The sequence below is a fragment of the Panthera onca genome, chromosome B1 (genome assembly GCF_046562875.1).
Source record: "Panthera onca isolate mPanOnc1 chromosome B1, mPanOnc1 haplotype 2, whole genome shotgun sequence".
In the NCBI taxonomy this organism is placed as follows: domain Eukaryota; kingdom Metazoa; phylum Chordata; class Mammalia; order Carnivora; family Felidae; genus Panthera; species Panthera onca.
Genome location: NC_138342.1, coordinates 166,620,230 through 166,647,898, shown reverse-complemented (window position 1 = coordinate 166,647,898; position 27,669 = coordinate 166,620,230). Strand labels below are relative to the sequence as shown.

General features: G+C 36.2%; 1 protein-coding gene and 1 long non-coding RNA gene across 3 annotated transcripts in view; one reads left to right on the top strand and one right to left on the bottom strand.

Moving 5' to 3' along the window:
• The first annotated feature begins 1,590 nt into the window (after positions 1-1,590).
• LOC132691740 (arylamine N-acetyltransferase 1) lies at positions 1,591-22,429 on the top strand. Of its 2 annotated transcripts, XM_078445486.1 has the most exons (3): positions 1,591-1,676; positions 21,410-21,625; positions 21,749-22,429. In XM_078445486.1, the coding sequence occupies exons 2-3, from the start codon at positions 21,416-21,418 to the stop codon at positions 22,286-22,288; spliced, it is 750 nt and encodes a 249-aa protein (XP_078301612.1). In that variant the 5' UTR covers positions 1,591-1,676; positions 21,410-21,415; the 3' UTR covers positions 22,289-22,429. The 2 variants fall into 2 exon arrangements, with proteins under 2 accessions (XP_078301612.1, XP_060509343.1); XM_060653360.2 differs by having other exon boundaries at positions 21,410-22,422.
• The window catches only part of LOC132693204 (uncharacterized), a 39,464-nt gene continuing 33,831 nt past the window's right edge, over positions 22,037-27,669 (bottom strand). The window contains exons 2-3 of the long non-coding RNA XR_013555059.2: positions 23,686-23,766; positions 22,037-22,134 (exon numbers count right to left, since the gene is read on the bottom strand). This is a non-coding gene — a long non-coding RNA (uncharacterized LOC132693204). The remainder of the gene's footprint in view (positions 22,135-23,685; positions 23,767-27,669) is intronic.

Genomic DNA, 27,669 nt, shown 5'->3' with positions numbered 1-27,669 from the left:
ATACTCCACTGAACAGTTCCTCTCCCATACTTTGTGGCAAAACAGCCCCATACCTGCATTCTGGGATTATATTCTTCCCCTGCAATGCTTTTATAGGAAGATTTGTTCTGCAATCCATTCCCCATCTCTGCTGTGTCCCAGCTACTACAGCAAAGAAGTGCTTCGTCAATACCTTGCATTTAATTCATAAACAGAAAACTTTGAAGGGTCAATAGGAATATGAAAAACTTCTGAAACCCACTAGTAATTTCGATGTGTAAATTAAAGAAACACTAAACTATCACCTTAGGCATATACAATCGGCAGACATCTGAGTGCTGCTAACATAAAGTGTCAATCATGATATGAGGGAAATGGGAATTTTTCTACTCAGAAGGATGATAATTATCAGTGAAATTAAGTACACATATGTCTTGTCCCCAGCACATTTCATTGTTGATGTATATCCAAGCAAAGTTCTCATGTCCATCTACAGGAAAAGTACTCATCATAGCAGTGTTTGTAGTAATGAAGAGTTGGAGGCAACCCAAGTGTCCGTCACCAGTTGGTCTAGTCAGCTAAATTGTCTTAGGTTGGTTTCTTCTAAAACTGGACCCTGAGATGTAAATTTGCATTCAAGTAGCTTATTTGGGTAGTGATTTAAGGAAGCACCAGTGTAGGAGTAGGAAAGTGAGGCAGGGGCAGTGTGAGAATAAATAAAGGATACATTATGACAGGTTGCCTCTATGGACAAAGAGAGCTTAATCCCACTGGAGAACACTGGGAGACAGTGTTGTCCATGCCTCAGAGTAATGTCATCCAAGTGGGTAGAACACAAGGGTATTTATCTTCTTGTTCCCATCATGCTGTGCAGAGTGATGGTCCCAGGTACATTAAATTGCACCCATCTAGGTCCATCTAGCCTGCTCAGGAGAGGACAAGAGAAAACCTCAGGTAAAGAGTCCCAATTTTGTGCAGCATGACACTAGATGCATGAACTAGACCATTAGTATTAAAGAGAGAGCACAAGGCAACAACTGGGTCATGCAGATAGGCTTTAAAAGATAGTGTAGAGGGAAATGCATGGGAAACAGCAAAATTATAGACCTATACCATTAAGGTAAACTTAAAACACAAGCAGAAAACAAACCGCATTACATATGTCACACTCATACCACATATGTGGACACATTTCAGACACACTACACAGTGGTTTTGGGTGCAGTGGCAAATGGGACTGAAGATGGAGAATGGAAGAAAGAAAAATAGAAACTGAGGGGTCTCACAGAACTTGATAAAGGGTGTCAAAACCTGAGGATTTAAAACACCCCTCTTCTGCCTCCTCTGCTTTTCCTGGACCCCATCAAAACCCTCACCTTCCACATTACACATAGGACATCTGGCTTTGGGCTCTGTAAAAGCAGGAACTGTGTTAAATACAATGTAATACCTACCCCTCACAGCTTGTGGCCAGGGCTCATCAGATAATACAGCTCTCCACTCTTTCAATGAATAGATTTGAATCAGAGGTGCACAAGCACAACTACATTTCCCAGAGATCTCTAGGTGATTCTAACTCAACTTTGAGGGCGGAGCAGTTTGTAAGGCCAGGGAGGCCACTTCCTGTACTGGTGCTGGAAGTGGGAGGACAGAAGGCAGGCAGCCTGCTTCCTGGTTGAGAGTCCTAGTGGAACTCGGTAAGTGACTTGTCTGTGCTTTGAAATTGGGGCTTATTCCTATCTTAAATGTTGAGTCCAGAGGACTAGATACCACATTTGCCTGAATTTTAGGTCCCAAGGTAGTTCAGGAAGTTTGGCTAACACATACTTTACATTCTTATGCTATAACTACTATACAGCATATAAGGTCACAGGCCTTTGATTCAAACTGTCTGGGTTATGGTCAAAGCCACACCACATCTTAGCTGTGAGGACTTAGGTCACTCTACATCTCTAAAAGTCAGTTTGTTCATCAGTAAAATGGAAGTAATAAGAGAACTTACTTAAAAGGATTGTGTGGATTAGAGAAGTGTGTTAAAAGACAGCTAATGTGTATAATGAGTGTTTCAGGGAGCTGAATTTCCCTCTTGGATAATTGAAGCAGTGGTGTCCACCTCCTCTGTCCCCAACTGGCTGTGTCCCAAAGGGCCCAGTTAGTCCTGCAGGCAGCAAGTCCATATTTCCTGTTTCTCCTGCATTAGCTGATCAGAAATTCTCTAATAATCTCAAATGCCCAGGGAGGCTGGGTTGCACTGTCTACAATGTTTAAAGGAATTCCCACAAGTTTTATCGTACTGAAAAGAGGCTTAGTGGGGAGGGTGCCAGGAGCCATAACTGACAAGTATCAACTCCTTCACTGTTGGCAGACGGAGGATGCCACTCCCTGAGCACAGATGTACAGAATTCCATAGGAGAGAGGAACCTGCTGAGGCAGACAACCCCAGGAGGAAGGGGTCCAATGGGCTCTCCACCCTGGACATTGCTCCCATGTTCTGCCATGATTCTCACAACAACAGCATGCCCGTTGGCACTTTTTAAATAAATTGCCCTTTCCCTTCCCCAGGGCTCTCATTTCAGTTTCTCAGTCACAAAACAGCTGACCCCACCCTCTCCCACTCCAAAGGAAGTTAGCTGTCAACTATTTAGCTGCATCTTGTTCAGAGATCTATTTTGTTTTTCCTTTATAGGCTTAAAAAGTTCAGAGCCAACTTTAAAAATAGGCAGATTTTACCTTCAGATCTGAATTTCTGCTTCTCCTGAGGAGGGCAAAAACAAAATAAAACAAAACTCTCAGAACTTCCTGCTTCCTGGGACCGATTCCAACTGTCTTTAGCCATACCAACTGTTTCTCTTGGGTGGGGCTTTTCAGTGCACACACAGTTCAAGGATGGTCTGTGGACATAGCTTGCCTGGAAACTTCTCCTTTTCCATCTGGAACATTATTGGGCTGGTCACTTGCCTCTGGGAGTGGGCTGGGTTGTAGTGTCATTGGGGTGGGCCTCAGAGCCAAAATAAGATGGGATAGAGAAGATGGGAAGGGAAAGGAAAGTAAGGGAAGGGAGGAGGAAAAGAAAACAAAAGCACATAGAAAGAAAAGTTATTCAGGAGGACTCCTTAAAATTCTTTTATTCAACTCGGCATTTCTTTTTTTTTTTTTTTTTTTTTTACTTTTTTTTTTTATTTATTTTTATTTTTTTTTTTATTTATTTTTGGGACAGAGAGAGACAGAGCATGAACGGGGGAGGGGGAGGGCAGAGAGAGAGGGAGACACAGAATCGGAAACAGGCTCCAGGCTCCGAGCCATCAGCCCAGAGCCTGACGCGGGGCTCGAACCCACGGACTGTAGATCGTGACCTGGCTGAAGTCGGACGCTTAACCGACTGCGCCACCCAGGCGCCCCACAACTCGGCATTTCTATTCCTAGCTACCTATCCAAAAGACTTGAGAACAGATACTGAAAAATGTACTTGAACACAAATGTTCATAGTTGTGCTATTCATAATAGCTAAAAGTGGACACAATCCAAATTCTCATCAAAGAATGAAGAAGTAAACAAAAATGGTCTATTTATACTATGGAATATTACTAATTCATAAAAAGGAATGAAGTTTTGCTTAAGCAACTCTTTCTTAGAGTTCTGGAGATTTGGAAGCCCACTTCTGATTTGTACAGTTTATGTGTGTATTGACATCCTACTTCCCCTTGCTGTAGGACTCTACTTTCTCAGTCCAGAGAACTGATTTCTTGGTCTATCTTCCAAGACAAAAATGAGGTAGGAAGAAAGCAAAGTGTCTTGTGACTTCTAAAGGCACAAATCTCATTCATGAAGCTTCCAACTTCAAAACCTAGTTTTCTTCCAAGGCTCCCTCTATTTCTTAATACTATCATATTGGATGGCCTTTTGTAGCAACGTGGATGGAACTGGAGAGTGTGATGCTAAGTGAAATAAGCCATTCAGAGAAAGACAGATACCATATGGTTTCACTCTTATGTGGATCCTGAGAAACGTAACAGAAACCCATGGGGGAGGGGAAGGAAAAAAAAAAAAAAGAGGTTAGAGTGGGAGAGACCCAAAGCATAAGAGACTGTTAAAAACTGAGAACAAACTGAGGGTTGATGGGGGGTGGGAGGGAGGGCAGGGTGGGTGATGGGTATTGAGGAGGGCACATTTTGGGATGAGCACTGCGTGTTGTATGGAAACCAATTTGACAGTAAATTTCATATATTAAAAAAAAAATACTATCATATTGGAGAGGTGCAAACATTCAGTCCACAACAAAACTGTTGTAGTTCTTTTCCATGTAATAAGCCATGTTGTCCTGTCTACAGCTTAGTAAAGTAATATCAAACTGTCATCTTGTAATTCTAATTTATGGGAATACTCTGAGGCACAGGGTGACAAGAGGTTTTTCTGAGGTTATGTAGCTAGTAGGGGAAGAGTGAGAATTCTGTCGCTGGACAGTAATTTTCAACTTTGCACTTTGAATTTACCTGCGGAGTTTTTATTTTTATTATTTTCTTTTTTACTGAAGTAATTGATGTCAAATTTTATATGTTTCAGGTATACAACATAATGATTCAGTATTTATATACATTGTGAAGTTATCACCAATAACTTCACTATCTGTCACTGTAAAATCATTGCATATTATTAACCATATTCCCTACATTGTATATTGTATTCCCATGTCTTACTTATTTTATAACTGAAAGTTGGTATTTTAATCCCCTTCTCTTTAGCCCATCCCTCCACACTTCTCTCTGAGAAACCAGCAGATTAGCCTTGTATCTATGAGTCTGTTTCTCTTGTTTGTTTTGTTTTATAGATTACACATACAAGTGAAAGTTGTCTTTGTCTGACTCATTTCACTTAGCATAATACCCTGTAGGTCTGTCCATGTTGTTACAAATGGCAAGATTTTATTTTTTTATGGCTTAGTGGTATTCCATTATATATACTTACCGTATCTTCTTGATCCATTCCTCTATCAATGGACACTTAGATTCCTTCTGTATTTTGACTATTGTAAGTAATCCTGCAACGAACTTAGGGGGTATATTTTTTTTTGAATTAATGTTTCATTTTCGTAAGTTAAATACCTAGAAATCAAATCGCTGGATTGCATGGTAGTTCTATTATTAATTTTTTGAGGAACCATCATACTGTCTTCCATAGTGAATGTACCAATTTAAATTCCCACCAACAGCACACAAGGATTCTCTATTCTCCACATCCTCACATATATTTGCTATTTGTGTTTTTTTCTTTTTAAGTAAGCTCCTTACCCAATGTGGGGCTTCAATTCATGATCCCAAGATCAAAAGTCATATGTTCTACTGACTGAGTCAGCCAGTCACCCAAACACTTGCTATTTCTTTTTTGATACTAGCCATTCCAACAGTGTGAGGTGATAGATATATCATTGAGGTTTTGATTTCTATTTCCCTGGTGATTAGTGATGCTAAGCATCCTTTCATGTATCTGTTGGCCATCTGTATGTCTTCTTTGGAAACATGTCTTCAGGTGCTCTGCCTATTTTTTTTTTATTTCAAGTTTTTAGTTAAATTCTAGTTAGTTCACATGGCAAATTGGTTTTAAGAATTCATTGGTTCACTACTTACCTATAACACCTAGTGCTCATCACAGCAAGCACCATCCTTAATATCCATCACCCATTTATCCCATCCCCCTCTCATCTCCCTCCATCAGTGCTCAGTTTGTTCTCTACAGTTAATTTGCTGCCCTCTACTTATTTTTTCCACTTCTCCTATGTTCATCTGTTTTGTTTCTTAAATTCTACATATGAGTGAAATCATGTGGTATGTGTATTTCTATAACTGGCTTATTTTACTTAGCATAATACACTCTAGCTCTTCTGTCTTGTTGCAAATGGCAAGATTTAATTCTTTTTGGTGGCTGAGAAATATTCTAGTGTGTGTGTATGTGTGTGTTTGTATATGTGCCACAACTTCTGTATCCATTTATCAGTCAATGGACATTTGGGCTTTTCCATAATATCCTGTTGTTGATAATGCTGCTATAAACTTTGGGGTGCATAAGCCCCTTTGAGTCAGTTATTTTATATCTTTTGGATAAATACTTAGTGCAATTGCTGGGTTGTAGTTCTGTTTTTTTTTAATGTTTATTTTTGAGAGACAGAGACAGAGAGTTGGGGAGGGACAGATAGAAAGGGAGACACAGAATCTGAAGCAGGCTCCAGGATCTTGGCTGTCAGCACAGAGCCAGACACAGGGCTCGAACTCATGAATAATGAGATCATGACCTGGGCCAAAGTTGGAAGCTTAACCAACTAAGCTACTCAGGCACCTCAAGGGTAGTTCTTTTTTTAACTTTTTTGAGGAAACTCCATACTGTTTTCCAGAGTGGCTGCACCAGTTTTCATTCCCACCAACAGTTAAGAGTGTTCCCCTTTCTCCAGAGGCAAGGGAAGCAAAAGCAAAAATCAACTACTGGGACTTCATCAAGATAAAAAGCTTCTGCACAGCAATGGAAACAATCAACAAAACTAAAGACAACCAATGGAATGAGAGAATATATGCAAATGACATATCAGATAAAGGGTTAGTATTCAAAATCTATAAAGAATTTATCAAACTAAACACCCCCCCCCCCAAATAATCGACTAAACAAATGGGAGGAAGACCCATAAATAGACACTCTTCCATACAAGACCTACAGATGGCCAACAACACATGAAAAATGCTCATCACTCATCATCAGGGAAATACACATCAAAACCACAATGAGATATTGTTTCATACCTGTCAGAATGGGTAAAATTAAGTTGGTGAGGTCCTCTGCCTATTTTTTAACTGGATTGTTTGTTTTTCATATCTTTTGAGTTAATTTTATATTTTGTATTTTAACCCCTTATCAATTATATCTTTTGTAAGTATCTTCCCCTATTCATTAGGTTGCATTTTAGTTTTGTTGGTAGGTTTCTTTCCTGTTGAAAGATGTTTAGTCTAATGTAGTCCCACTTATTTATTTTTGCTTTTGTTGTCCATGCCTAAAAAGATCTAAAAAAACATGTGCAAACCAATGTCTAAGAGCTGTGTATGCTTTCTTGTATCATTTTCATAGTCTAGGGTCTCACATTTAAGTCATTTTGAGTTTATTTTTGTATGTGGTGTAAGAAAGCAGTCCAGTATCATTTTTTTGCATGTGGTTATTTTAAACAATGCTGTTGGAAACATAAGAGTGCATATGTCTTTTCAATTAGTGCTTCTGTTTTCTTTGGGTAAATACCTAGTAGTGGAATTACTGGACCACATGGTAATTCTATTTTAATCTTTGAGAAACCTCAAAACCTCACTGTTTTTCACAGTGGTTTCACCAGCTTGCATTCTGACCAATGGTGCATGAGGTTTCTTTTTCCTACTTCCTTGGCAACACTTAGTCTTTCTTGTGGTTTTGATTTTAGCCATTCTAACAGGTGTGAGGTGAAATCTCATTGTTTTTATCTACATTTCCCTGATGACTAGTGATATTGAGTGTTTTCATGCATCTGTTGATGATCCTTATGTCTTCTTTGGAAAAATGTCTATTCATATTCTGGTCCTCTGCACATTTTCTAATTGGATTGTTCATTTGTTCTTGATAATGAGTTTGTGAGTTCTTTACATATTCTGTATATTAACCTCTTATCAGTTACTTATGTCCAAGACCTGACTGAATTGCCACAGGTGTATGTGTATTAATTTGGTATCCTACAACTTTACTGATTTCATTTATTACTTCTAATAGTTTTTAGGTGGAATCTTTAGAGTTTTCTATATAAAGTATCATGTTTTCTGCAAATAGTGATAATTTTACTTGTTATTTCCACTTTGATTTTTTATTTCTTTTCTTTTCTGATGTTGTGGCTAGAACTTCCAATACTATGTTGAATAATAGTGGCAATAGTGGGCATTCATCTTATTGATCTTAGAGGAAAAACTTTCATCTTTTCACTGTTGATTATGATGTTGGCTGTTGTTTTGCATATTATAGCCTTTATTATGTTGAAGTATGTTTCTTCCACACCCACTCTGTTGAGAGGTTTTACCATAAATGATATATTGAATTTTATAAAATGCTTTTTTCTGTATCTATTAAGATGACCATATTTTTTAACCCTTCTTTTTGCTAATATGATGTATTACTGTTGTTCATTTGTGAATGTTGTTGCATCTCTAGAATAAATCCCATTTGATCATGGTGTACAATCCTTTGAATATATTGTTGAATTTGGTTTGCTAAATTTTTTAGGATTTTTGCATTTGTGTTCATCAGGAATATTGGCCTGTAATTGTGTGTGAGTGTGTGTGTGTGTGTGTGTGTGTGTGTGGTGTCTTTCTGTGGTTTGGGTATGAGTGTAATATTGGCCTTCTTAAATGATTTTGGAAGCATTCCTCTTAATTATTTTGAAATATTTTCACCAGGATAGGTATTAACTCTTCTTTAAATGTTTGGTAGAATTTATCTTTTAAGACACGTGGGCTTTGTTTGGAGTTGTTTGGTGTTTGGTTGGTTGATTTGTTTGTTTTTGTTTTTTATTATTGATTCAATTTCATTAATAGTAATGTCTATTCAGATCTTCTGTTTCTTCCTAATTCTGTCTTGGAAGATAGTTTCTAGACATTTATCCATTTCTTCCAGATTGTCCCATTTGTTGGCAGGTAATTGTTGTAATTTTTCACATAGTCTATCATTATTCTTTGTATTTCTGTATTATCAGTTATAACTTCTCTCCCATTTCTGATTTACCTTATTTGGGTCTTTCTTTTTTCTTGAGATGTCTGGCTAAAGGTTTGTCAATTTTTTTTTATCTTTTCAAAGAACCAACTCTTAGTTTCACAAATCTTTTATGTTTTTTTAGTCTCTATTTATTTTTACTCTGATCTTTATTATTTCCTTCCTGGTACTAACTTTAGACTTTGTTCTTTTTCTAGTTATTTCAGGTATAAGGTTTGACTATTTCAGTATTTTTGTTTGTTTATTTTTTGGGTTAGGCCCATATTGCTGTAAATTTCCCTTTTGGAACTATTTTTGCTGCATCCCAGAGGTTTTGAACCATAGTGTTTCCATTTTCATTTGTTTTGAGTTATATTTTGATTTCCTCTGATTTCTTTGTTGACCTATTGGTTGTTTAGTAGCATATTGTTTAGTCTCATGGGTATGTGCTTTTTCCAGTTTTCTCCTTGTAATTGACTTCTAATCTCAAACTGTTGTGGTCTGAAAAGAAGGTTGATATGATTTCAGTCTTCTTAAATTAATTATTGTTTGTAGCCTAAAATGTAATCTATCTTTGAGAATGTTCCATTTGCACTTGAAAAAAATATGTATTCTGCTGTTTTTGATGACATGTGCTATGTATATTTTTTTTATTTATTTAAATGCCAGTTAGTTAACATACAGTGCAGTCTTGGCTTCAGGAGTAGAACCCAGTGATTCATTACTTATATATAACACCCAGTGTTCACCCTAACAAGTGCCCTCCTTAATGTCCATCACCCATTTAGCTCACCCTCCCACCAATCTCTCTTCCAGCAACCCTCAGTTCTCTACATTTAAGAGCCACTTATGGTTTGCTTCCTTCTCTGTTTTTTCCTTATTTTTCCTTTCCTTCCTTTTGTTCATGTGTTTTGTTTCTTAAATTCCACATGAGTGAAATCTTATGATATTTCTTTCTCTGACTGAAGTATATCATGTAGCATAATATACTCTAGTTCCCTACGTGTTGCAGCAAATGACAAAATTTCATTCTTTTTCATCGCCAAGTAATATTCCATTATATATATACTACATCTTTAGCCATTCATCAGTTGATGGACATTTGGGCTCTTACCCATAATTTGGCTATTATTGATAGCATTGCTATAAACATTGGACTGCATGTGCCCCTTTGAATCAGCATTTTTGTATCCTTTGGATAAATACCTTGTAGTGCATTTGCTGGGTCACAGGGTAGCTCTATTTTTAATTTTTTGAGGAACTTCCATACTGCTTTCCAGAGCAGATGGTCCAGTTTACATTCCCACCAACAGTGCAAAAGAGTTCCCTTTTCTCTGCATCCTCACCAACGTCTTTTGTTTCCTGAGTTGTTAATTTTAGTCATTCTGACAGGTGTGAGGTAGTATCTCATTGTAGTTTTGATTTGTATTTCCCTGATAAGTGATGTTGAGCATTTTTCATGTGTTGTTGGCCATCTGTAGGTCTTGCATGGAAAGGTGTCTATTCATGTCTTCCTCCCATTTGTTTAGTGGATTATTTGTGTTTTTGGGTGTTTAGTTTGATAAATTCTTTATAGATATTGGGTACTAATCCTTTATCCGATATGTCATTTGCAAATATCTTCTCCCATTCAATTGGTTGTCTTTTAGTTCTGTTGATTGTTTCCTTTGTTGTGCAGGAGTTTTCATCTTGATGAGGTCTCAATAGTTCACTTTTGTGTTTTATTTCCCAGGTTCCAGAGACATGTCTAGTGAGAAGTTGCTGAGGTTGAGGTCAAAGAGATTGCTGCATGTTTTCTCCTGTAGGATTTTGATGATTTCCTGTCTCATATTTAGGTCTTTCATCCATTTTGAGTTCATTTTTGTGTATGATGTAAGAAAGTGGTCCAGTTTCACTTTTCTGCATGTCACTGTCCAATTTTCTCAGCTGCAAGGTTGGTTACATACTCACAAATCAGTCAATGTGATACACCAACCCTGAAGCCCAGGAAAAAATGCCAGTTGATCATTCTTTAATGTACTGTTGAGTTCATTTTGCTAGTATCTTGCTGATAATTTTTGCATCTAGTTTCAGATGCAAAAGACCAGGATGTTTGTCTGTAATTCTTTTCAGTGGAGTCCTTATTTGGTTTTAGAATCAAGGTAATGCTGGCTTCAGAGAATGAGTTTGGAAGCTTTCCTTCTATTTCTAGCTTTTGGAACAGTTTGAGAATAGGTATTAACTTTTTTTTAAAAGTCTGGTAGAATTCCTCTGGGAAGACATCTTGCCAAGACATTTGTTTGTTGGAGAATTTTGATTCAATTTCTTTGCTGGTTAGGAGTCCATTTAAATTTTATGTTTCTTCCTGTTTCAGTTTTGGTTGTTTGTGCATTTCTAGGAATTTGTCCATTTCTTCCAAATTGCCTAGTTTGTTGGCATATGATTTTTCATAGTGTTTTCTTATAATTGTATTTCTGTGGTGTTGGTTGTGATCCCTCCTCTTTCATTTGTGATTTTGTCTGAGTCTTTATCTTTTCTTTTTGATAAGTCTAGCTAGGGGATTGTCAACTTTGTCAATTCTTTCAAAGAACCAGGTCTTGGATTCATTTATTTGTTCTGTTTTTTTGTTGTTGTTTCTATATTGTTTATTTCTGCTCAAATCTTTATTATTTCCCTTTTCTGTTGGCTTTAGGCTTTATTTGCTGTTCCTTTTCTAGCTCTTTTAGGTGTAAGGTTAGGCTGTATATTTGGGACTTTTTTGTTGTTACTTGAGCTAGACCAGAGTTCAACGTACTTTCCCCTTAGGACTGCATCCCAAAGGGTATGGACTGTCATGTTTTCATTTTCATTTGTCTCCATATATTTTTAAAAATTTCTTCTTTAATCTCCTGGCTAACCCATTTATTCTTTAGTAGGATGTTCTTTAACCTCCATGTATTTGAGGGCTTTCCAAATTTTTTCTTGTTCTTGGCTTCAAGTTTCATAACATTGTGATAAGAAAATATGCATGGTTTGATCTTGATCTTTTTATACCTGTTGAGGCCTGATTTCTGATCCTATATGTGATCTATTCTGAAAAATGTTCCAAGTGCACTCAGGAAGAATGTGTATTTTGCTGTTTTAGGATTAAATGTTCTGAATATATCTGTTAAGTCCATCTCATCCAGGGTGCCATTCAAAGCCTTTGTTTCATTGTTCATTTTCTGCTTAAATTATTTGTCCCTTGCTGTAATCGGCATATTACAGTCTCCTCCTGGGGCACCTGGGTGGCTCATTCAGTTGAGCATCTGATTTTGATCTCACAGTTCATGAGTGCAAGTTCCGCATACAGGTCTCTGCTGTCAGCACAGAGCACACTTTGGATCCTCTGTCCCCTGCTCTTTTTGCCCCTTCCCCACTCATGTGTGTGTGAGCACTCTCTCTCTTAAGCATAAATATTTTTGTTTTAAAAAGTCTTCTACCATTATGGTATTGTTATCAAGGAGTTTATGTTTGTTATTAATTGATTTATTGTTTGGGTTTTTCCAAGTTGGGGGCATAAATATTTACAATTGTTAGATCTTCTTGATGGCTAGACCTCTAAACTGTGATATAATGCCTTTCTTCCTCTCTTGTTATTATCAGTATTAAGTTTTCTGGTCTAATAGGTCATTTAAGGTGGCATTTCTTATTGATTTTCTCTCTGGATGATCTATTTATTGATGTTAGTGGAATGTTAAAATCTATTATCCTATTACTGTCAGTTTCTCACTTTCTGTATGTTAGTATTGCTTTATGTATTTAGGTGCTGCTATGTCAGGTGCACCTAACAGTGTTATATATGTAAGTGTTATATCCACTTGTTGTGTTGATCCCTTTATTCTTATGTAATACCTTTTTCTGGTCTCATTACAATCTTTGCTTTAATGTCTATTTTATCTCATATACGGATTGCTACCCCAGCTTTCTTTCTGTTTCCATTCACAAAATATCTTTTTATGTCCCATTATTTTCAGTCTTTTTGTGTGTGTGTTTTTTTATTTTTTTTATTTTTTAAATTTTTTTTTCAATATATGAAATTTATTGTCAAATTGGTTTCCATACAACACCCAGTGCTTATCCCAAAAGGTGCCTTCCTCAATACCCATCACCCACCCTCCCCTCCCTCCCACCCCCCATCAACCTTCAGTTTGTTCTCAGTTTTTAACAGTCTCTTATGCTTTGGCTCTCTCCCACTCTAACCTCTTTTTTTTTTTCCTTCCCCTCCTCCATGGGTTTCTGTTAAGTTTCTCAGGATCCACATAAGAGTGAAAACATATGGTATCTGTCTTTCTCTGTATGGCTTATTTCACTTAGCATCACACTCTCCAGTTCCATCCATGTTGCTACAAAGGGCCATTCGTTCTTTCTCATTGCCATGTAGAACTCCATTGTGTATATAAACCACAATTTCTTTATCCATTCATCAGTTGATGGACATTTAGGCTCTTTCCATAATTTGGCTATTGTGTGTGTTTTTTTTAAATCAAGTGAGCCTCTTGTATGCAGCATATGTCTGTGTCTTATTTTTATTCATTCAGCCAATCTGTGTATTTTAATTGGAGCATTCTGTTCTTTTACATTTACAGTAGTTATTGATAAGTATGTGCTTATAGCCTTTTTTTTTGTTGTTTTCTGTTTGTTTTTCTATTTCTTTGTTCTTTTCTTTTCCTCTTGATATCTTTTCTAATAAGTTTGTGGCTTTCCCTAGTGTTGTTTGCTTTTATTTCTCTTGTGTATAGACGTTTGATTTGTGGTTACCATGAGGTTTATATGTAACATCCTATGTACATAGCAGACTATTTTAAGTTGAGGGTCACTTAAGTTCAACTGCATCCTAAAAGTACACTTTTACTACCCCCCACATTTTATGTTTTTGATGTTATTTTACATGGTATTATTTTATTGTTATTATTATTATTTAATTTTGTTATTATTTGATTTTACTTATTGTGACTCTGGGTGATTTTGTTACTTTTGTTTTTTAGATTACATACTAGCTATATAAATGGCTGATCCACTATCTTTACTATATGTTTATCAGGGAAATTTTTTCTTTCATAATTTTCTTAATTAGATACGGCTTTTTCTTTTTTGCTTAAGGAAGTTTTCTTAACATTGCTTGCAAAGCTTGTTGGGTATTGATGAACTCCTTTAACTTTTACTTGTCTGAGTACATTCTTATTTCTCCTTCAATTCTAAGTCATAACTCTACCAGACATTTGAATATATTGGGCCATTCTCTCTGGCCTACAAAGTTTCTACTGAAAAATCTGCTAGTCTTATTGAGGTTCCCTTGTACATAACTAGCTTTTTTTTCTCTTCCTGCTTTTAAGATTTTCTCTTTAAATTCAACTGTTGACAATGTTAGTTACAATGTGTCTTGGTGTGGGTCCCTTTGGTTCATCTCACTTTAGACAGTAGTTACAAACGATTCCATCTGAATCAATAATTTATTTGTGCTACTCATTGTCTTGAGTGGTAGGGAACCACCCCATGAGGTCTCTCCCTGGATAAATTTATTTAATTTTTTTTTAAGGCTCTTGCTTGTAACTTCCTTTTAGGAGACAATAAGGGTTTCCTTAACAAAAAAAAAAATTAAAACCACTGATGCACATGTAAAATAAGAGATTCTAGAGACTGGAAACTAGACAGCAAATTCTACATACCAACCTTCTCTCCAGGTGTACATTCAAAATGGTAAATTGTAATTGAAGTAACATGTCACTTAAGGATAAGTCACTTAAGGATAAATCACAGCAGTCCATTCAACCACTTAATATTGATCATTCAAAAAAAAACATCCATTTTATCTACAGAAAAAAACAAGTGTCTTTTATCTGATATTCAAGGCCCTTTAGTGTTGGCCTCATTCTGTATATCTTACCTTCCTTCATACAGCTCTCCAAAATAACCATCAATGCGACTAAGTCAGTTTCCCATAATCAGACACTGAGACAAGGACCCATGTGCATTTGACATATTAAGGAAGTTTTTCTGAGAGAAACCAAGTTTCAGCTTCAATGAGAACTATAAGTTTGTCCAGACACAAGGCAAGCACATGGGTTTTCAAAACCTCCCACAAGTCACTGACCGAGGGCAGCCCTAGCAGCCTGTCATTTTCAGCTTTCCAGAGAGAGAGAGGCAAAGCAGATCTAGAAGCCCTCAAGGAATTCTCCAAAGAAGGTCTAGGGTGCAGGTCCTTATGCATAAGAATGCAAAAGTTATACCACCTCATACCTGTCAGAATAGCTAAAATTTAAAATTCAGGAAACAACAGATGTTGGCAAGTATGTGGAGAAAGGGAAACCTTTTTGCACTGTTGGTGGTAATGTAAACTGGTGCAGCCACCATGGAAAATAGTATGGAGGTTCTTCAAAAAATTAAAAATAGAATTACCCTATGACCCAGCAATTGCACTACTAGGTATCTATCCAAAGGAGACAAAAATGATGATTTGAAGGGGCACAGGTACTCCGTTTATAGCAGTGCTATCAACAATAGCCCAAATGTTCATCGACTGATGAATGGATTAAAAACATGTGGTGTATATATACAATGGAATACTACTTGGTGATCACAAAGAATGAAAATCTTGCCATTTGCAACAACATGGATTGAACTAGAGTGTATTACGCTAAGCAAAATAAGTCAGTCAGATAAAGAAAAATATATGATTTCACTCATGTGGAATTTAAGAAACATAACAGAAAACATAGGGGAAGAGAAGGAAAAATAAGATAAAAACAGAAAGGGAGGCAAACCGTAACAGACTCTTAAATACAAACAGGGTTATTGGATGGGAGATGGGTGTGGGGGATGGACTAAATGGGTGACGGGCATTAAGGAGGGCACTTGGTGGGATGAGCAGCTGGGTGTTATACATGAGTGATGAATCCTTGGGTTCTGCTCCTGAAACCAATACTACTAACTTGAATTTAAATAAATTAAAAAAAAAAACACAAAAGCTAGGCCAAGCACAGCAAAATGGTAAAAGAGATCTGAGGTGATTTGAGTGGCTTACAGGCAGTAGTCTCCCCACACTGTCCTTAGTTCTGAATCCTCACAAATCCCATGTGCCTGTCTAGGTACATACACTAAGCATGCTCTGTTCTTCATCCCTTTGTACCTGTGTTGGAGGCCAATAGGTTTAAAGGGTTTCATTGAGTCACATTTTTTAATGTTTTTAAATTACTTCAGCTATAATTCTCATAAATTTTCTACTCTTTATTCTATAGTAAAGGGAGTCAATTCTGCGCAGCACTCCTTTATTTTGGCCTCTCTCTTCCTTACTTTTTTTCTCATTTTGATTTACATCTTCACTAACCACTGTAGAGGTAATATTTTGTCAAGGTAGCTTATCATTGTTTTATTTCTCAAGTTTTTTTTCATGTTTGAGATTGTCTTTATGTTGCCTTAATGATTAAATTAAAAACTAACATAATCATCTGAGGGTCACATTTCCATTCAGTACTTTGTAAGCATAATTCAATTACTTCACATTTGGATACTTCTGTGAAGTATTCTGATGCCAGTCTTATTTTTCTGCCTTATAAATTGTTTGCTTTCTCTGCCTGATGCTTGAATAGTTAAATTTTGAATATTCAACAATTTAATCAGAATATATTCCAGTGCTGAATACGTTAAATCAGACTTTTCCCAAATCTTGTTTTTCTTGTGTTGTAAATCTATTTTTTTTGCTTCATTTCAGGAATATGTCATCTCTTTCTATATTTGTTAAAAGTTTACTTTTGAGACAGAGAGAGATAGAGCACAAGCAGCAGAGGGGCAAAGAGAGAGGGAGAGAGACAGAATCTCAAACAGGCTCTGTGCTTACAGCACTGGGAGATCATGACCTGAGCCAAAATTAAGGGTCGGTAACTTAACAGACTGAGCCACCCAGGCGCCCCACTCTTTCTATTATGATTTTTGAGTTTTCTTCAGAAACACCAATTATCTTTACATTGAATCATCCTTGACTACTTTTTCTACTAGCTTTTCCCTGTTTAATGGCTTTATCTTTTTATTAACTCGTAGTAATCTGAGTATCAAGGTTTTCTTCTACTTAAGAAATTTGAAATCATCCTGTATCTATATTGTTCCTTTCTGTTTATAATTGATTATGCATTAGCTTTGTTTTTTTTTCTTCATTAGTTTCCTAAGGCCTGAAATCTTTTGTTCCATAATACTGTATTATTTTAGCACCTCATTTTTTGGCTTTATTTTATAAGTCCATTTTATTTTATTTTTTTTTTATTTTTTTTTTTCAACGTTTATTTATTTTTGGGACAGAGAGAGACAGAGCATGAACAGGGGAGGGACAGAGAGAGAGGGAGACACAGAATCGGAAACAGGCTCCAGGCTCTGAGCCATCAGCCCAGAGCCTGACGCGGGGCTCGAACTCACGGACCGTGAGATCGTGACCTGGCTGAAGTCGGACGCTTAACCGACTGCGCCACCCAGGCGCCCCTATAAGTCCATTTTAAATGTTGTATTATTCCAAGTACCTGTGAAAAAATTATTTCCATTGTTCAGTTTATATTTTTCTTGAGTTGGTGGTCTTTCTTTGTTTTTTACATAGTATGTCTTTTTCTTCTTATCCCAATCTCAGTATATTTGCATTCTACTTTTTTTATTATATTCATGTATGTGAGGCTCTGGCTCCCCCTTGGTTTCTTTTTTTTTTTTAAGTTTATTTATTTATTTAGAGATGGAGTGTGTGTGTGGGAAAGGCAGAGAGAAAGAGAGAGAGAGAGGGAGAGAGAATCTCAAGCAGGCTCTACACTGTCAGTGTGTAGCCCAATGCAGGTCTCAAACACATGAACCATGAGATCATGACTTGAGCTGAAATCAAGAGTCAGACATTTAACCAACTGATCCATCCAGGCTCCCCTCCCTCTTTGTTTCTTTAATATGACTGGGGAGATGTCTGGTTGGGGTGGGACTTGACTCTTCAATCTTTTCAGTGGAAATCAATTATGACAGAAGATAGGTGGGTGGCCAATCTTCTGTATATAAGCAGTTCTTCTTTTCTGGTGACACCATACATTAAAAATATTACCTTATTTTTCTGTGCCAATATCCCCAAATATACTTTACACCTAAAGGAAGACCAGGTACTACCATTACATACTGGTATTTCTGTGTTTGGTAAATCTTGTGGTAATCAGGGGCATGAAACATGTTTTACTCTTCCTTGCTGATCCCATGACAATTAATCATCTTGTTGCTTCTGAGCCTCCTCTGGCTTCCACAAAGTCCATGACTAGAATTCCATCAGTGCTGCTGTCATTTCCTGTGGCTATACTTTCTACAGTGTCTCCTACATAATTCAGATATTCACTTTTTAGTCCTTTCTTTTCTGTTTTGCATTTTTAGGGATTTTTAAAAAACAATTCACTGTCCACCTAACTATTTTTTTGTTTGCAAGGGAAATCACAATATATATTTTACTATCTTATCTATTATTTCTAGAGTTAAGGCCAGAAATAAGAAATTTCTAAGTATTCTGAATGGAAACTAAAAATCATTCTCCTTCTAATTTGCCTAAGATATTAAGTACCTTTATGAAACTTCTCAGCACTCTATAAGTATGTTCATTTTGTCTTCTTTGAGTTTTACATTTATCTTTAAGCTGGAAGCAAAGGGTATATCACTTCACAGAGATGCTACAAATCAACTTATAAAGCTAATAGCATTTCCAATGCGATATTTCCTTTCCAACTACTTTTTACTTTCCCAGTAGAAATATTCACTATTTCCCAGTGAAATGCTTTCCCAGCATTTTGCTTTGAATCACTTTAGTTACACACAATTTCTTATGTTTAGTCACAAAATACTCAAGTATTTTTTTAGTTACAACATGTTTGCATTGAGACTCCTAATAGAAACTGAATTTTTTTAATGGACATACAGTTACTAAATTCTAATTTAAAATTATATCTTAAGGGCGCCTGGGTGGCTCAGTCATTAAGCATCAGACTTCGGCTCTGGTCATGATCTCACAGTTGAGTTCGATTGAGTTCAAGCCCTGCTTGAGGTGAACACAAGCCCCATTTCAGGTAGAATGCAACCCATGCTTCAGGTAAAACATAAGCCCCACTTTGTATGAACCCTGCTTCTTTCTCTCACTCTCTTTCTCTCTGCCCCTTTTGGGACTTTCTCTCTCTGCCTCTTTCATCCTCTCTCTCTCAAAAAAAAAAATTATATCTTAAAAAGAGTATAGAGAGAAAGAGGGGAAAAAGGAAAACAAAACACTTGAAAACAAACTATGACAATTCAAAAATTATATAAAATAATTTCCTAGTACAAGTAATAATGGTCGGACCAAGAATCAAATGGCCAATCTATAAACTACTTGATTCCCTTTCAATTAACCTTCACCTCTGTTCCTTATATATACATTTAGATTATTGGTTAGGTGCCAGAGAGGGTATGAGGTGGTCTGGCTAAATACCAATTTTTCCTCTGTGCCTACATGGTAGAGTATTACAGCTTGTTGGGAAAAGATGTTTTTGAGATGACAAGAAATGTAATGGATCTAATAGATTTAAATAAAACAATATTTCAGATACCAAGAACAGAGAAAGGGAGTGCTGGATGAGTCAAAAACAAGAGAAATAAAAGAATCTGAAAGAAATGATATGAGGAGAGAAAAGAGAAATACTAAACTTATGACTATTAAACTTAAAGCCTTTGTACCATGACATCTCAGGTTGTGCCACATTGCAAAAAGGGTTTGCCTTGATATCTGTATAAAACTATTGCAATTTGAGTCTCAGTAGTTTAAAACTATTGACTAATTTCTAAGATAAAGCATATCTAAACCATATATCTTTTGTTCCACATCACCTGTCCTTACTCAACACTGCTTCTGGATATAGAAATAAGGAAAGGTTTGGGATGGTCTGGCTAAATTACAGTTGTTCTCTGTTTCTGAGTGATAGTTTTAGAGCTTTTGTACATGTTGATAAAAGATACCAATACAAATTAAGATGAGAAGAAATGAAATTATTTGGAGAAAATAAAGTTGCAGACACCAAGAATGCAGAAATTTGAAACAATAGCAAAATGGAAAGAAGAGTTGATGAAGAAAGAGAAAAAATACAAAAGAAATGACAATAAGGACAATAGAAACATATAGCTTATCACCACTAGCTTAGGGACAGGGCCTTTTGTTTCATGTCACTTCAGGCCATGTTATATTAACAATGGTAATGCACCACTGTTATAAGTAGTGTCTTACATGGGATTAGGGCTCTTCACTAGCAGGGGACAGAAAACTTTTCTACATGAGATTTAACAAAATAAGGGCTTTTATTTTTAGCTCACCTTAGCGGAAAGTCAAGAGATAATTTAAGATTTTATTCATGTCTTTCTTGTCTTTTCTCCTGCTTTTCTTTTCTCAACTCCATAAATTCTTTGTTGATATTATTTTTCAGCAAGTTCTCCTTGTAGCTTTGAGAAATCCTACCAGTGTTTAGCCCTGCAGGAGAATATATCTGCTTAGGTTTCAGAAAAATTCCTTCAGTAGAGTCTCACCGACCCGACTTGGATAACATGCCATCCATGAGCAAAGCACTGGTCCTAGAGCCTTTGTACTTTAAATTGGTCTTTCTTAGGTTAAATGTTCAGCTGAATGTGTACAACTTATTCTTCATAAAATAGCCAGAAATATTAAAATGATTATGGTATACTTTGCTGAACTGAAATCTTCCCCTACTGTCCTTCTCAGAGTGATTTTGCACTTCAGACTAAAAGCCAAAAGGCTGATATGGTTTATAGACCTATGTCACTTGTCTGATCTCATTTCAATCCACATTTCCTCTCTGCTTCAATCACTGTAGCTTTCTACATGTTCTCTGAACATTCTAGGCAAGTGTACTTTTTTTGCTGTTTCTTCTGCCTAAGTGGTCCACACAATGTGGACATGGTTCATTCTCTCACATCCTTAAGATCACAATGAAACTTTCTTTGATGACTTTATTTGAAATTAAAGTTCTCTCAGTGAACAATGTATATTCTTTCTTTGCTTTAGTTTTCCACAAAGCACTTATCATAATCTAAGAAATTGAATATTTTATTGGTTTATTTAATTTACTATTTATGTCAGCCCAATCCCTACTAAAATGTAAGATTTCTGTGGGCAAGCAAGCAGCAGATCAGTAGCAAATACATAGTAGGTATTCAGAAACTATATTGAATGAGTTAATAAATCAGTGCACAAATGAATGTAAATCTTTGAGTGGGAAACTTTGACTATGGTTTTATCTAAAGGGGAAAGTGAGTGGGTCAGGCACCATGAACAAAATGGACTTCTTTAATAATTCTTCTGTTTATATGAGGAATTACTTGTAAATCCTGTTTTGATACTGATTCAAACCTTGCTTTGTTCATCATGAAGAAAACCACATGTAAGCTGTTTATAATTTTGCTCCTCACTTATTCTGAATTTCCAATTTTTCATGTTCAAAATGTGAATGAAATGATAGTTTTCCTACAGGGTTACTAAGTCTACTAGGTGAATTTGTATGCATCAAAGTATTTTATACAATAAAAGCACTAAACAAAAGACTTATGATTATGGACCTTTATAACCACTGATTGCATTTACATATTAAAAATATAATTAAGCTAATAAAAGAAATTCAAATGTAAAAGAAATATATTTGTTTCTATTTTGTTGTCTTTCTTTTAGGGGATCATGGACATTGAAGCATATTTTGAAAGAATTGGTTATAAGAATTTTAGGAACAAATTGGACTTGGAAACATTAACTGACATTCTTCAGCACCAGATCCGAGCCATTCCCTTTGAGAACCTTAACATCCATTGTGGGGAAACCATGGAATTGGGCTTGAAGGCCATTTTTGAGCAAGTTGTGTGGAGAAACCGTGGTGGATGGTGTCTCCAGGTCAATCATCTTCTGTACTGGGTTCTGACCACAATTGGTTATGAGACCACAATGTTGGGGGGTTACGTGTACAGTACTGCAGCCAACAAATATAGTAATGCTATGATTCATCTCCTGCTGAAGGTGACTACTGAGGGTAAGAATTACATAGTGGATGCTGGATTTGGACGTTCTTACCAGATGTGGCAGCCTCTGGAGTTAATTTCTGGAAAGGATCAGCTTCAAGTGCCTTGCATCTTCCGCTTGACAGAAGAGAGAGGAATCTGGTACCTGGACCAAATCAGAAGACAGCAGTACATTGCAAATGAAGAATTTCTTAATTCTGATCTCCTGGAAAAAAATAAATACCGAAAAATATACTCCTTTACTCTTGAACCTCGAACAATTGAAGATTTTGAGTCTGTGAATACATACCTTCAGACATCTCCAACATCTGTGTTTACAAGCAAGTCATTCTGTTCCTTGCAGACATCTGAAGGGGTTCACTGTTTAGTGGGCTGCACCCTTACCTATAGGAAATTCAATTATAAGGACAATATGGATTTGGTAGAGTTTAAGGTCCTGAATGAAGAAGAAGTAGAACAAAAGCTGAAAAATACATTTAATATTTCCTTAGAGAGAAAGCTTGTGCCCAAACATGGTGATCAATTTTTTACCATTTAGAGTAAGGAGTAAAAATAGTCTTCAGTATTATTTCATGTACTGAAACTTTTTGTTATAAAAAATATTAAACATATATTAGAGAAAATAAACTAATAAGTGTTTATGTATTTATCACCGAATTTATCAACTATCAATTACCATATTTCCTCAATTGTTTGCACATTATATTAAAGAAAATTTCACTCTTAAAAATATCAGGATTTATAGTTAGATAACATTTTAAAGAAATATAATCAGAAACTTTTCAAAATTAATAAGAAAAGTATTTTAAGGATGGCCTATGTTTTTCGTGGGTGAATATAGTGACTTGTGCTAGGAAATCTTCCATATTGGTTTGTGAAAATGAATGAAAGAAACTTCATTTAAAATAGAGTTGGGAGAGTGGCCAAAATGAAGAAATCAGGAGACTATAGATGCTGGAGAGGATGTGGAGAAACAGGAACCCTCTTGCACTGTTGGTGGGAATGCAAATTGGTGCAGCCGCTCTGGAAAGCAGTGTGGAGGTTCCTCAGAAAATTAAAAATAGACCTACCCTATGACCCAGCAATAGCACTGCTAAGAATTTATCCAAGGGATACAGGAGTACTGATGCATAGGGGCACTTGTACCCCAATGTTTATAGCAGCACTCTCAACAATAGCCAAATTATGGAAAGAGCCTAAATGTCCATCAACTGATGAATGGATAAAGAAATTGTGGTTTATATACACAATGGAATACTACGTGGCAATGAGAAAAAATGAAATATGGCCTTCTGTAGGAACGTGGATGGAACTGGAGAGTGTGATGCTAAGTGAAATAAGCCATACAGAGAAAGACAGATACCATATGGTTTCACTCTTATGTGGATCCTGAGAAACGTAACAGAAACCCATGGGGGAGGGGAAGGAAAAAAAAAAAAAGAGGTTAGAGTGGGAGAGAGCCAAAGCATAAGAGACTGTTAAAAACTGAGAACAAACTGAGGGTTGATGGGGGGTGGGAGGGAGGGCAGGGTGGGTGATGGGTATTGAGGAGGGCACCTTTTGGGATGAGCACTGGGTGTTGTATGGAAACCAATTTCACAGTAAATTTCATATATTAAAAAATAAAAATAAAATAAAATTTAAAAAAATTAAATTAAATTAAACAGTTAAAATTTTCAAAAAAAAAAAAAAGAATAAATGATAGGATAAGAAAAAAAATAAAAATAAAAAAATAAAAAAATAAAATAGAGTTGGGAGGCCAGAATGGGAGCTCATACGCCCTACCACTTTTCATCAATTGCAGACCCCAACAAGATGTGTATCTTGGATTTGCAATAAGAAGCTTACTTTACTCCAACAGTAAGAATTTTTCCTTTTCCTTCAACAAGATCAGCCAATGATACCACAATTCAGCCAATGAGAAGTTGTCACTACCTTAGGCTCTTGCTTTCCTCCGATGCTTTCCTTTCATTCAGGCACCCCCAATTGCATTTTTAAACACTAACAACAGAATATCTGAAAAAGAAATTCACAATAGCATGAAAACAATAAAACACTTAGGAATAAATTTAGCCACAAGAGTGAAAGATCTATACACTCAAAAACTATAAGACAGTGATGAAATAATTAAAGACACACATGAAAAAATAAAGAAGACACAAATTAAAAAAAAGATAAACCAGGTTATGGATCACAAGTATTAACATTGTTAAAATATTCATACTGCTCAAGGTTATCCATAGAGGCAATGCAATCACTATCAAAATTTTAGTGACATTTTATACAAAAATGGAACAATCCTAAAAAGTGTATGGAACCACAAAAGACCTTGAGTAGCCGAATCAATCTTGGGAAAGAACAGAGGTAAAAAAATACTCTCTCTCTCTCTTTCAAAAATAAATGAATATTAAATGTTAAAATATTCACACTGTTCAAGGTTATCCATAGAGGCAATGCAATCACTATCAAAATTTCAGTGACATTTTACACAAAAATGGAGCAATCCTAAAAAGTGTATGGAACCATAAAAGACCTTGAGTAGCCAAATCAATCTTGGGAAAGAAGAACAATGGTAAAAAAAAAAATACCCTCTCTCTCTCTTTCAAAAATAAATGAATATTAAAAAAATTTTTTTAAAGGATGAAATCTCAGTTATATTCTGAGGATTGTACAACATGGTGACCTTTAAGAATGTGTATTGTATTTTAAGTTGCTATGAGTAGAGATAATATTCTCACCATAACAGCAACATAACAATACCAACAACAAAATGGTGATTATGTGAGGCAAAGGATGTGTTATCTAATCTTATTGTTAAAACATTTCACAATATATATGTTTATGAAACCATTACATTGTATGACTTAAACTTACACAATATTATGTCAATTATGCCTCAACAAAACTGGGGAAAAAAAGATGCAAGATGGCTAACACATCTCTACTCATCATGGTTACATTCTAGGAAGGGAGAGAGCAGGCATAGAAGAAAGGTCTTCAGGGGAGGCTGGGTGGCTCTGTTAAGCGACTGACTTCAGCTCAGGTCATGATCTCACAGGTTGTGAGTTTGAGTCCCACGTGGGGCTCTGTGCTGACAGCTTAGAGCCTAGAGCCTGTCTCAGATTCTGTGTATCCCTCTCTCTCTACCCCTCACCCCACTCTCGCTCTCTCTCTCTCAAAAACAAATAAGCTTTAAAAAAGAAAAGAAAAAAATGTCTTCTTATATAAATGGGACTAAAGAAACTTCCAAGAAGCCCCGGCCTTTTATGAGCTGACAGAGAAGAAATAAGGACCTGGTATTAGGTGGTAAGTAGGGTATAACAAAGAGGAATGTGACAGAGATGAAAGAGGTAAAGACTTTTTTGATGTGTGAGATAAGGACAAAAAAATCATGCAAGAACTCTGGGGTTTGTAATGTATCACCACCTTGCAATGGGGCCCTGTGAGGTGGGGGAGGTGAGAGGAGAATGTGAATGAAGAACATCTTGCCAGGAAAGGGGCCACATTTAGTTTTGGGCAGGGAGGAAAAAGGCAGTGGAATAAAAACAAAGGTAATTCAAACAGGATAATTAGTTCCAAAGTCATAGAATTGGCTTGTAAACCATAAGTAGGTTGTCCTAACACAATGTTTCACTGAGAACAGAGGAAATGAAAAGATGAAATCCACTAAAAAGGAACCAGCATATAGGGTGCTTGGGTGGCTTAGTCAGTTGGGCACCCAACTTCGGCTCAGGTCATAATCTCACAGTTCATGAGTTTGAGCCCTGCATTGGGCTCTGTGCTGACAGCTCAGAGCCTAGAGTCTGCCTCAGATTCTGTGTCTCCCTCTCTATCTGCCCCTTACCCACTCATGCTATGCCTATCTCTCAAAAATGAATAAATATTTTAAAAAATAAAATAAAATAAATAGATCCAGTGTAAGTGGCTGTCATTGCGGCATGTGGTCTTAGAAAGTGATTTCAGATACATTTCCAGCCCCTCTTCCCATGCCTTTAAGCATGACGTGAACAACCAGTGCAGCCTCCAGTCCCTGTTCTCATTCACATGCTACTACCAACAGACTGAGGGAGAAATGGGCATATGCATTTGGTAACTAGTGGATGAGAGTTAGTTTAATGGAGGAAAATGGAAAGAATCGTGGTTTTGAAAGGGACCAGTCATAAAGCAATTTTTTGCCTGACTCCAGTCCCTTAACAATAAAATGGATTTGCCTTTGCAGATTGCCCTACTCTAGGGATAGCTTAACAATAAATTTTCTTAATTCCTCAGCATATTTTTACCTTTGTTGTATTAATACAAATATGGAAAACATGAAGAAGAGAGGAAGGAATTGTATACACAATTAGGTTCAACTCCATTTTGCAAATTCAAAAAAGGAACTTTTATTCAGGAATCTACAAGTCACAGACAAGCTAGTGATGGATTTAGACTTTGAAACTCTTCCTGCTGTTTTCTCCATTATATTCCAGAGCCAGGAAGGAATTGCATCTCTAAGCAAGTAAAGGGTTAAATGGATTCTGAGCTGAATCAATAAAGATACATTGCAATTGAACTATATGTTAGACTACATATACTTAGACATATATAAAACATTCTATCCAACAACAGAATGTACATTGCCATTTGCAGATTATCATCCAAGATAAGTCATGTAATAGGACACAAGGCATATCTTAATAAATTTAAGATTGAAATCATACCAACTATCTTTCTGACTACAATGGCCTGATCTACAAATCAAAAAGAGAAAAGCTGGAAAACCAACAAATATGTGGAAACTAAACAATACACTTCTGAAGAATCAATGGGTCAAAGAAGAAATTGAAAAGGAAATAAAAGTTATGTAAAAACAAAAGTGGGAATAAAAGTAGTTCTGAGAGGAAAGTTTATAGCAACACATCCATATATTAAGAAATCAGAAAGATCTCAAATAAACAATTTAACTTTATACCTCAAGGAACTAGAAAAGAAGAACAAATTAAGGCCAATATTCTCAAGATGAAGAAAATAATCAGAGCAGAAATAATTGAAATAGAGGCCAGAAAAAGTCAACAAAACCAAGAGTTGTTTTTTTTTTTTAAATTGACAAACATTTAGCTTGGTTAATTAGGGGGAAACAAGACAAGACTCTAGTCAATAAAATTAGAAATGAAAAGGAGACATTAAAACTGATAACACTGAAATTCATGGAATCATAAGAGACTACTATGAACAGTTAAAGCCAAGAAATTAGATAACTTAGGAAAAAACGGATTCCTTCTTAGAAACATTTCCAAGACTGAGAAAAAATACAAAATCTGAACAGACCAATAATGAGTGAAAAGATTGAGTCAGTAATCAAAAATTTCACAACACAGAAAATTCTAAGAGCACATGGCTTTAATGAAAAATTCTACCAAACATTTGAATAAGAATTAGCAGGGGCACCTGGATGGCTCAGTTAAGCATCTGACTCTTGATTTTGGCCTGAGTCAGGATCTCATTCACACTTTGAGCCCTGCATGGGCCTCTGTGCTGTTTGGAGCCTGTTTGGGACTCTTTGTCCCCCTTTCTCTCTGCCCTTCCCCCACTTTCTGTCTCTCAAAAATAAATATAATAACCTTTAACAAGAAAAAAGAACTAGCAATAATCCTCAAACTTCTCCAAATTATTGAAGTGGGGGGAAAACTTCTAAACTCATTTTATGAGACTAGAATTATCCTGATTCCAATGCCAGATATAAGAAAACAAATCCATAAATCAATAAACCTGATATAGAGATGCAGCAATTCTCAACAAAATATTAGCAAACTGAATAAAATAACATATTAAAATGACTATACATCATAACTAAGCAGAATTATCCCTGAAATGAGAGGATAACTCAACATATACATTCAATATGGGAATAGAGCAGGGGAGGTAAGATGACTGCATAGT

Bases quoted from the DNA above. Each gene is read 5' to 3' on its own strand.
- LOC132691740 (XM_060653360.2), top strand. From the start codon at position 21,416: ATGGACATTGAAGCATATTTTGAAAGAATTGGTTATAAGAATTTTAGG.